Raw genomic sequence first — 12,032 nt, forward strand, 5'->3', positions numbered from 1 at the left:
AGATAAACTACCAATCAAGGACTGATAAATGTTCTTATCAAAAACAGGACTTTGAAAATCACTGTGGCTAAACTTCTGGCTCATTGGTGTTTTAGCCGGTTTACAAAGTTCCATTTTAAAACTTTTTAGTAATTGGTTCTATCGATCTTTAAACCAAGATATTGTTTGATTTCTCCTGACTGTTTTATCTTAAATTTCTTCTCTAACAGTGAGATTATTTTAGTAGCTTCTTGTTCAGTTTTGATGATTAATGCTATGTCATCAGTAAATAATAGCAACAATGAAATTACACCATTACTTTCCTTTTTAAACAAACATGAATCAGCCATGCCAGCTACAAAACCTATCTTAGTTAATTCTTTAACTATACACTGGTTCCACTCATATCCTGATTGCTTCAAACCATAAAGACTCTTTTTCAGTCTCCAGCAATCAGTTGTATTATCATTATTTAGACCTAAAGGTTTCTTTAAATATATAGTGTGTTGCAACGGTGAATGCAGATAAGCTGTCTCTACATCCAAATGATTTATAATGTATTTCTCCTTAGCTGCCCACATTAATGCTGCCCTTAATGTAGTAGCCTTCAGACTAGGTGCAAACACCTCATCATAGTCATTTGCTGTCTGATTGAACCCTTGTGCTACTAACCTGGCTTTATGGGTAACAGTCCCATCTACACTAGTCTTAAGTTTATAAACCCATTTACATTCTATGGCATGTTTACCAGATGGTAACTTAACATTTTCGTATACCTCCAACTTTTTTAATGATTCCAGTTCCTTATCCATTGCTTCCTGCCAAGCAGCCTGATCCTTAGCAGGATACAGTTTTAGTTCACTATAGTTACTTGGAACTGTATTTGCTTGGCATATAACACTAGCCTGATATCTATCAGGTGGTCGTGTTACTCGGGTTGAATGTCTTGGTAATACAGGGCTAACTGGTGGACTCACCTGTTCCACCTGCTCCTGTTCTACTACTTCTTTCTGTGCCTATTCTTCTACTTCCTCCTGTTCTTCCTCTTGGCTATTCGTGGTTTACTTATTTCATCTTTAGGGACTATTTGGGTGTCAATAATTATATCATTGCTGGATTCATGTTCCAGTTTATCCCACCCAACATGCTTGAGAAATTTTGCACTAGCATTACAATAAATATGAGCTGTGCCTTGATCCCAGAATCTAAATGATCCATGGTTAGCCTCGTAACCTTCAAAAAATAACTTCTTAGCTCTATGTTGCCCTTTCATTCTTACTTGTGAGGGAATATGCACCCATGCTGGAGCACCAAATGTGTGTAGGTGTCAGCCTTCAAGATTTTCTCCCTTTGCTTTGCATCTTTCGGCTGTCATAAGTAACGGGGGGGAGGGGGGAATGGTTATGGGAAGTGAGCTGGAGGTGTTACAAACCAGAACTGTATAAACTGGGGGGTACATTCTTGCTTAGGTTTCTATCCTATGCTATGTGCAGCTGCAACCCTTTATCAAACGATGTCAAGGTCAACGGACAGAAGCCTCATCACCACCTGGAGATGCCCACATGATGATATACACAACTTTTAATTGGATGAGCCAATTGAACTATTGGGGGTGGGAACGTTGCCATTACTTTGTATGTGTGATTTACGTGCCCATTTTCTCAGATTCAGAATTCTTTTGTTGCTACCACTTGATTTCCAGTAAAAGATATCTTTTCTCTGATTAAAGGAGTCTAAGTATTTCTTTCTTGGATTTTGAATGGAGCACCAGCTGACAGTAGGTAACTTAAATTTGGTTTTCTGCCATGCCAACGAGTGAATGGTAATTTACCAGTTGTTGTGTTAACTACATTGTTTAAAACATGATTGCTACACATTATGGCCTCACCCCGCAGTGTTTCAGGTAAACCTGAATCAGATAACATAGTGCGAGCCATGGCTTGTAACGTTTGCCCTCTTTGTTCTACAAATGAGTTATGTTGTATGGTGCAGAATGTTTATGCTTAACACCAGCCAATTTCAGCATAGTTTGGAATCTCTTGTTAACAAACTCACTCCCATTATCAGTAACTAAAGTAATTACTTTACTCCTCATTTTTCTCTCAGCAAACCTTAGCCAGTTAAAAAAAATTTGGAATGTTTCTATTTTGTTTTTCATGAGATAGCAGAAACCGTACCTTGAGTAATGGTCCATAATACTCAAAATATAGCAGGCACCTCCTAAACTAGGTTTCTTAGGACCAATTATGTCAGCAAAAACAACCTCTAAAGGTTCTTTGGTCTTAAACCCATTTAGTCTGTTTGCTGGAGTAACCTTGCTTTTCTCTTGACTACAAGCATTAACAGTTTAAATACTTGCTACAGGGTTTCAATTTTACTCCCTCTGACAAATTGACAGTTTCAGCATTTTGAAATTAATGTGCCCTAGACGTCTATGTAGTAAATGTATACATTCATCATGTGGCTTAACATTGTTATAAACTGAGTTAGCCATCTTCAACTGGTCATCATGTATCACATATAAATCATTCTCTAAATTAGCAGTAATACTTTTACCCTCTTTCTCTATTATACATTTATCTCCCCTAAAGGTTACTACATAACCAAGATTAACTAAAGCCCTTACTGATAAATTGAATTTTAGTTTAGGTACATATAACATAGTTAAATGTTCGTTGATACAAGAACAATATGCATTACCTTCACCAGAAACCTTCATCTTCCATCCATTTGCCAATGATACATGTTGTTTACTCGTACACATCTTTATAAACCTCTTTCTATCTTTAGTAATGCATTGTGATGCTCCACTTTCAACAACCCACAAATCATGGTTTACAGTTGAATTGCTAGACATAGCTAAACTAATATTCTTCCTGACCTTCTGGTGTTTACTAGTATTCTGTCATTTTCCTTTCTTACAAAATCTAGCTATATGTCCTCTAGCCCCACAAGAAAAACATTTCCTAACATTATAGGCAGTTGAACACAAATCCTCTTCTTTGGTTGTTCCTTCCTCAGTTGGTCCCTATCCAGCCGTCTTCTTGCTTCTTTTAACAACCTTCCGGTTATGTCAGTCAATGTCGGTTTATCTCTGGGCAGGACTTCCAGTGAAGATACGTAATCATCATAACTTTCATCCAACGAGGAAAGAATGATGTAAACTTGATGCAGTTCTGAAAATATCAGTTCTTTTTCACGCAGCTCTTGAAAAGTTCTTTTCATGAAGTTCAAATGAGCTAACATATCTCCACCTTTCAGCAGACATGCTCTAAACAGTTTACATGTAAGATGTATGTGTGCACCTACACTGTCACGAACATAAATCCTCTTCAAATTCTCCCAACACCTAGCAGCAGACTCTTCTCCACGAATATGGACTAGCTGCTGGTCACTCAGTATTAGTCCAATTATACAAAGAGCTTGTTCGTTGTTCTGTTTAAAGTCAGCAAGCTTCTTGGCATCATCCTCATTATCTGAATCCCAAGCATTTACATCCGGTGGGTCTTGAACTACAGTCCATAACCCTTCTCTACGCAGAAGTAGACTGCACTTCATTGACCAGGAAACATAGTTTGTTCCATCCAACCGGGTTATCAGTGATAGACTTATTGAAGTGTCTTATGCCATCTTTACCAGGATAGTAACACACAATTAAACAGTAAACAGCTGTCTGTATAGAGTACTGTGCATTCACACCAACTCTCAGTTATCTGAGCCTGGTATGGCCTGGGCCCATAACCATGTTGAGGTAATTCCCCGTTAGGAAAATGAGCGCATACAGGGAGGAGTAGTGAGAGTAGTGTTGAATAATACACACATAGCACACAGATACACTGTACAGTAAATGTAGGTTTTTACTTCCAATAAACGTTTACGCACAGTCCAAGATAAGCAGTCCAAGTCATTCACAGGTAAAGCAGTCAGTGTTCAGTTCAGGGATAATCCAAATAACAAAGTCCAGTATCAAAAAACAGTTCAGTAACAGACTTACATCAACGATCAGTAACAGTCATTTAGGAGGAACGGCAACTCTCTCCAACAGAATGAACAGAAACTCACTGAGACTAAACAACCCAGGTTTCTGGCTCCATCTTATGGCCGTTTGAGAAACCACACCCAATTACAGTTTTAGCATTTTCTTAAAGACAGTATTAAAATGTCTATCCTAGTTTATATATTTCCAACCCAAATAACTGTTAAGTGACTTACATTCCTAACAAGGACTATTAACCTTAGAAGGACAAGACCTTCAATCAAGTTGGCATGCTTTTTTATGGTATGGGAAAAATAAGATACATAGCTATTTCCAAAGACACTATGTTAGAAATGCATTCTTATTAATATGGATTAAAATTAAAGAACAACATTATCTGAAAATACCAGTCTGGCTTTCCACAATTGAAGCATTCATACATCCTAATGTTATTAACATGGAAAATATTATAAGATATAAAGATATTCTGAATGAAAATGGGGAACTAAAAACCAAGCAAGAACTTAGTAGTAAAGGGATGGACATAGCATGGTGGCCACAAATGCAGATACAATCTCAATATGAGAAATATGTATGGTTTTAATAAAGAATTCACAGAATTGAACCAGATCTTAATTGGAAGGGATGAAAAACTGATAAAGAAAACATATAACTATTTATTAAGTATCAAACTGGAAAGTGAGCAGGTAAAGGAGACAATGATAGTTTGGGCTAAAAACTTTGGATATGCAATAGAATTGAACAAATGGCAGCAATTGTGGGATAGAAATGTTAAATTAACTTTGTCAACTGCATATAAAGAAAGTTTGTATAAAATGTTTTATAGGTGGCATTTTTCATCAACAAGACTGGCAAAAATGTTTAAAGATAGATCTGCTAAATGTTGGAAGTGCAAGCAGATACCTGGTTTGTATTACCATATGTGGTGAACATGCCCAAAAGCCAAAATATAATTGGACAAAAATACATACTTGATTGGAAAAAATGATAAAACAGTATATAGACTTGAAACCAGAAATATTTTTATTAGGTATTCTGCTGGAAAAATATGATAAAAGGAATATATATTTGATCTTACATGTATTAACTGCAGCCAGAATTTTATTTGCACAACAATGGAAAAACAATGAGATTCTGACAGATGAGAGTTTAATTAAGAAAATATCAGAATGTGCAGAAATGGACAGATTAACGCTTACAATTAAGGAAAAAGAAGAAACTGAAATACTGAAATACTCAGCCAGATTTAGAAACTGCCCTATAAAAAGAAAGGGTTAACAAAAGAAATCTTTCAAATGCTGTGTTTGTTTTAATTTGGAACAGTGGTCTCCAACCTTTGTGGCTTGGCAGTTTGACTGGGGGAAGAAGAAGGAACTGAACCGCATGAGTAGCAGGCTGATGCACGTACGTATGCAGTCCTTGCGCAAGTAGCGGGCCATTGCAAGTTGAGCTGTGCATGCTCCGACCAGCCATTTGTGCAGCCCAATTCCAAATAGGCCCAGCAGTAGACTACAGCCCAGGGGTTGGGGATCCCTGGTGTAGAGAGATTCTCAGAAAAATCTAATTTTAAAAACAATCTAAAAAAATAACCTTGGATACCTGGAATTGTCTTTGTCCTTTTTCATATTTTCCCTGATCAATCAGAAACAAAATCCAGAAATGATCAGAAACAGTATGTGTTTATATGTGTAGGTGTATGTATGCACACATATATGTCACAAAAAATATTCCATAGCAGCAACTAATGCATATATTAATGAACTTCCCCTTGGTTTTCTATACTGCAACAATCTATCACTGGGCTTTCTTTGAGCTAACTGATCCATTAAAATCTTTTCTGATAGCAAAGGGAGAACAACTCACAACTCACCAGTTCAAGGCCTTTCCTTTCAGGCTCTTGGGAAAAACATTCCTAAGTATCTCTCTCTCAACCAAATGGTAAGGATATAGAATATCCAAAGGAAACTCCACAAACACAGGACCTGTAAAATTAACAAAGATTTTAGTGAAAAATAAAACGTTAAAGAAAAATCTGTATTTAAATGAATAACCATATCTTATATAACACAATTATGTCTTATACAATCACCTGACCACGAGGTGGGTGGTAAACAATCTATTTTACTGTTTCAACATGCTAAAAAAAAATGGTTTTCATGAGACCATTCAATGAGCATTCATTCCTACTCTCTTAAACAATTTATCAGCTGTCATATACTGTTCTAAAAATTATCACTGATAGAATATTTAATTTTTTGCCCTCAATTGTAAGAACCATCAGTTATTATTAATACAGAAAAGGCAATTTTAGAATCTTCTGTGAAGCAAGATGACAGAATAAAGCTATTAAAAAGTCAAACAATAATACGTAGTTTGTTTAATTTCTTTAGTACTTAAAACCTTTTGATCATTGGATGAGTCAATAGCACATCCAATCTTTATTATCTTTTACCAAGCAAACAAGACATTTATAATCACATTGTTTTTTTTATTACCTGTGTTTCTTCCAAAATAAGACCCGGTCTTGTATTTTTTTTACTCGAAAAGACGCATTAGGGCCTATTTTCATGGGAGCATGGTATCAGGATAATCAGCCCAGCCGGAAAGCACACACCCCAGTGCATGCACAAGACAAGGCGAGTGCATGGGGGCCAACAATGTCTGGCAGCAGCCACAGCCCTCCAGCCCCTTGGCTAGCACACTCTGGGGCTGCACAGCCCACGCAGGCGAGTTGGAGTGCTGTGATCACCAGTCTAGCCCTCAAAACAGCAGCAGTCAGAGGCGCAGGTGAAAAGCATACAATCCAGCCCACCAGCTATAGTGGGACAGAGTGGGCGAGTGGCTGTGGGAGGCCTGTCCCACACATGTGGTGGAGCTGGAGGACGATGTTTCAATTCACCTGTGCGTGCATATTGCATGCATACATGACATGCACGCATGTGTCTTTCAGCAAAGAAAGCAGACTAGTCCTAGCCCAGGAAGGCCCTCAAGCTGCCCCAAAGGACCCACAGCAGTCCCAGTTGCTGCAAGCAAGCAACAAGCATGTCAAAAGCGAAATGCCAGATTCACCCACCATCCTTTGCATTGCAGAAGGCAGTGAAACATAAGGAACAGCCACCCTTTTTTCAGAAAAGAGCCAGGAGGCATTTCAATAGCAGGTCAAGCCGATGACATCCCAGCATGTCTTGGAAGGGAGAAGATGCAGCTGCTATTGCCCATGCTTGCACAGCGGCGGCAAGAGATGCAGGATTTATTTTAAAGAGAGACAGGGGAGGGGCTTCAAAGTTTTTTGCACAGGGCGACAGACTGTCTCACTCATCATCATATGAGCGTGTGTGTTGCATCCACTCTCTGCCTGACTAGAGGTAAGGCAGGGGGTTGGGTGAGGGTGGGGCCACGCCATGGCCCCTGCTTGCTCGGCCCCTGCTTAGAGCTAGATAAGGAGCAATGGTATTCAAGGAAAGTGGGGGGGCGGGGAAGTGTACACACACACTCTCTCTTTTAAATAAATTCTGCAATCTTTTGTTGCTGTCGTGCAAACCCCAGCACGGGCAATAGCAGCTGCACCTTCTCATTTCCAAGACATGCTGGGATGTCATCTGAATAAAATCTGGCTTGACCTGCTATTGAAATGCCTCCCGGCTCTTTCTTGAAGGGAGGGTGGCTCTTCTCTATGTTTCACCATCTTCTGCAGTACAAGGATGGCGGGCAAGTCCCGCTTTTCGCTTTTAATGCGCTTGCCACTTGCTTGCAGCAATTGAGACTGCTGCAGTTGGCAGCAAGTGGAGGCAAAGGCAGAGGGCCACCCATTCTGTGTCCAGCAGCTGCTGCAAGCCCATTTCTAGCAGCCATGAACTCATCTGGCTCTCAGTCTCTCCCAACCCACCAACAGGAAAGAACCCTCAGCCAGAGCAGCCTGGTGCAATTTAATGCTTTTACTTTACAAATAGAAATCTGGTTACTACTACTACTACTACTCCTTCTCTTCTTTTTTGCCTCTTTTTTCCTTCTCCTTTTCCTTGTCATCTATCCTCTCCTTTTTACTTTCCTCCTTTTCCTGCCCCTCCTTCTTGACATCTCTGTTCATCAGATTGTGCAGCACTACCAATGAACAGGTGAGGCAAGGCAAATGGTGGGGTGGGGCCAACCATGCAGTTTGGCCCCGCCATCCAACGTTGTCCTCCAGCTCCGCTGCACAGGCAGGACAAGGCTCCTGCAGCCAGCTGCCCATTCCATCCTGTCTGTCTTTGTTTGCTGTGTGTGGCATCCAGCAGACTGGATCACATGCCTTCCCCCCACACCTCTGCCTTCGCCCACTTTCACTATGGGAAATGGTCATAGGAATTTTGGACCCACTTTCTTTGTAGGCAACTTTAAGATATTTAAAGGACAAGTAGACCCAATCTCCCATTTTAAAGGAGGCTTGGGGTGATTGGTGCTTGTCCGCCTGACATTTGTGTTTCTCAGCGGCTTGGGTGAGGGCACGCTGGGTATTTTCCCACCCGTTTTAATGAGTCCATCCATTTGGTTAGAGACATTAGATATTGGCGGCTCTCTAGGTAACTCAGACATAGGCACAAAGTCCTTCCCACTGATGACTTGGAAAGGAGTTAGTCTGGTACTACTGTGGACTGCATTGTTGTAGGCTACTTCTGCGAAAAGTAGCAGATCAGCCCAATTATCTTGCTGGTAGTCTACGTAACATCTCAGATACTATCCCATCATGGTATTCATCGTTCTGTGGCCCTGTTTGTACTTGGATGAAAAGCAGAACTCAATCCCTGTGAGGACCCAATGGACCGCAGAAATTCCCTCCAGAACTTTGCAGTAAACTGGATTCCTTGATCAGAAATAATCCGGCGGGGCACTCCATGCAGTCTATAAATCTGCTTGATGAACTTTTTTGCTAGTTTCTTAGGAGATAGTAATCCAGAGCAAGCAGTGAAATATGCTTGCTTAGAGAATAAGTCAATCACTGTCCAAATGAACTGGAAGTTCAACTATAAAATCCACGGCTATCTCTTCCCATGGTTGGCTGGGATCAGCTACAGGTTGGAGCAGACCAGGTGGCTTTCCTGGTCGTGTTTTCATGGCAGCGCATGTGGAACAATTTTTTACATAGTCCTCCACATCTGCCTTCATTTTTGGCCCCCCAAATTGCCTCCTCACTAAGTGAAGGGTCTTTAGAAATCCAAACTGACCAGCCAACCAGGAGTCATGACTGCACTGCAATACTTTCAATCTCACATAGTGTTAGGATGTTGTTTCCGGGTATGATGAAGTTGCCAATCCAATACGGCTTTAACCTTGCCCGGTCCATCTCAATCCCCTTGGTTGACACTCAGTAGCCAAGGTAATCTAGGGAGGTCTTGTGAAATTCACACTTTGACAGCTTGGCATAAAGCTTAGCATATAGGAGTTTTTTCAATACTTGGCGCACTAGTCTGACATGTTCCTCCATTGTCTCACTGAAGATGAGAATATTGTACAAATAAACTAGAGCTCCTTTGTATAGGTACTCTTGTAGCACCTCGTTAATGAATTGCATAAACACCACGGGGGCTCCCTGTAGCCCAAATGGCATGACCTTAAACTGGAAGCTGCCTAACTGGCAATTGAATGCTGTTTTCCATTTGTTGCCCTCTTTTATCCGAACGTGGTAGTAGGCTTCTTGAAAGTCTAGCTTTGTAAACACTTTTTCCCTCGCCAGATGGTTGAGCATGTCCTTCACGAGGGGGATGGGGGTCGGTGTTTTCGTACGTAAACAATGTTTAGCAAAAATCAGGGAGCCTTACCCCCTTCTTTTTTCTCTTTAAACAATATGGGAGCTGCAACCCTAGATTTGGCAGGCTGGATGAATCCCCTTGCTAAGTTGACATCAATGTACTTCCTCAATTCATCCATTTCTTTAGGGGTCATTGAGTACATCTTTGGCTCTGATAGTTTTGCCCCGGGGTGAATTCTATTGTGCAATCGGTGGGGGGAGATGTACATTACACTCGTCTTCACTAAAGACTTCCACTAAGTCTTGGTACTCTTTGGGTATATGTGGGCAACCAAATTTCCACCTCAGCTTCCTCTCGGTTAGCCATGTCCTCAAATCGGGCCCTAAGGGACTGCACAAACTCATCCACATCTTCAAACTCAGAGGCTCCTTCATCATGGAGCTGAGTAATCCATTCCGCTTCTTCCCCTTCTCTCATATTATCTGCAATGACCGAGATCATGTCCTAGTTTGACTGGTATTGAGCCCCATATTGATCAATGAGAGCCCAGATTCGGTTCAGGAAAAAGGCCAGTTTTCCTGGGGTGCCATCAAAGGTAGTGTCAACTCTACCTTTGGCTACTCAACAGGTAGCCAAGAATTGTGGTGGGGCAGCTGCAGCTGGTGGGATCGGTGGTGGGATGGGAGCCGGCATCCACTGGTACTTGATCCACCCCTGGCCTGGGTAAAAGGCCCACCCAAGTGGAATTTGGGCAGTGGGCAGCAGTCTAGGAGGCGCTGGAGGGAGGTAGTAGCTGGGTAGTCCTCTTGTTCCTCCCCTGGTGCCTCGGCTTAAGTGGCCCAGGGGTCCAGGGTGTCATCCTGCTGTGGCTCCCTTCTGGGCTGCTGCTCCAATGGATGGGGTTCGAAGCAGGAGGCTGACCCTTGGTCCGGCCAGTGTCAAGTGGAATGAAGCCAACGCCCCGCTTTGGACTGCCATACTCTCGGATCCCAGAAAGTTGAATGTAGGTTGCATTAGAATTCAACCAGGCTGGATGGGTGTGGGGACATTTGAGCTGTGGGCTCCACACTCAGTTGATCGAACCTGTAGGGTAGCCCGGCCAGTGATTGGCTCCACAACGATTGGAATCTCCATTCTCTGGACTCGCTAATCTCCAGGGATTTTAATGGTCTCCACTTGCTGCCACTTGCTCAGGGTGTCCTGACACCCCTGGAGGTCCTGGGGTTACCATCATGGGCTCCAATTCTAGCTGCGTAGCTGGTCCAGCTGGCTGGGACTGTCATAGGACTGGCTCCTTGGGTCGGGCACCCCTCCAGAGTTTGGCCTCCACTGCCTCTGCTTCGGCTACTGCAGTAGCTGATGGGTAGCAGAGAGCTCTGCAAACATCTCCTGAAGTGTATCCGGTAGCCCCTTCAGGGGTTTCTGTTCCCTGCTCCATCTTCCCTAAGTCTTTACAGCTCTTAGGTTGGGGGGTGTTCGGGGCTCAGGACCCCGGACAGCGGCAATGCTTTTGCGAGAAGCCTCTGTGATTTTCTTTAGATTAAGATTCGGGTTAATGTCAGTGTTCCAATCAATCTCCTATCTCAGCCTCCCCCACCCTGCTCTAGCTTGATTTTTAAGCTTGCAGCTCACCCCATCTTGTACAATTAAGATGGTAGGCGGAGCTTAACTAGGGCTTATTTTGGAGGTAGAGATTATTTTAGGCACAGGCATGAAAATCAGGCAAAGGCTTGTTTTCGGGCTAGGTTTTATTTTCAGGGAAACATGGGTATATAATAGCACTGGCCTAAGGGGAAGACTTCCTGATATCTGATAGGTAATGAAAGGAAAAAGAGATATAAATCAAACATCCTAGCAAACGGGACAGAAGAAGTCTACTCCAGCAGTCACTCCTACCAAGCTACCCCTCTGCTCAGAAATTGTAACTATGGGTGTTTGCCAGATTAATTCCAAGTCAGTAGAACAAGGACATACCTGGAGTATTACATTGGGCAACAGCAATTGCTTTTCGCAGCACAGGAGCAATATCTTTGACAGTGTTCACTGAAGCACAGAATTTGCAGAGTGGCTTGAATAGAGATAATTGGTCAATATCTTGGAGAGCTCCTCTGCCCTGAAAAGCAGAAGAATGGAGAGAAAAAACTGAAAGCCCACTAATTTCATATAGAAATAGCTGGTTTTACCAACAGGTATGCAAATATTTATAAAAAGTGGCTTGTTTACCACACAGATGCTGTGCAAAAGCTAATTCAGGTTGTGGGAGAAAGCCTATGTAATCTAAGAAAACAAATCAGCAATATTAGCAAACTGTGCCTTTGTTGTTTTTTTCT

The 12,032-nt window shown here is 41.9% G+C and overlaps 1 protein-coding gene across 2 annotated transcripts in view; it reads right to left on the bottom strand.

Annotated features, from left to right (window-relative positions):
* The window catches only part of HACL2 (2-hydroxyacyl-CoA lyase 2), an 80,235-nt gene that overhangs the window by 34,543 nt on the left and 33,660 nt on the right, over nt 1-12,032 (bottom strand). For both annotated transcript variants that reach the window (XM_026716725.2, XM_087926016.1), the window contains exons 5-6: nt 11,677-11,815; nt 5,847-5,958 (exon numbers count right to left, since the gene is read on the bottom strand). In XM_026716725.2, the coding sequence (XP_026572510.1) occupies nt 5,847-5,958; nt 11,677-11,815 (251 nt within the window). The remainder of the gene's footprint in view (nt 1-5,846; nt 5,959-11,676; nt 11,816-12,032) is intronic.

The sequence above is a fragment of the Pseudonaja textilis genome, chromosome 2 (genome assembly GCF_049901715.1).
Source record: "Pseudonaja textilis isolate UNSWEBS1 chromosome 2, rPseTex1.2, whole genome shotgun sequence".
Classification (NCBI taxonomy): Eukaryota; Metazoa; Chordata; class Lepidosauria; order Squamata; family Elapidae; genus Pseudonaja; species Pseudonaja textilis.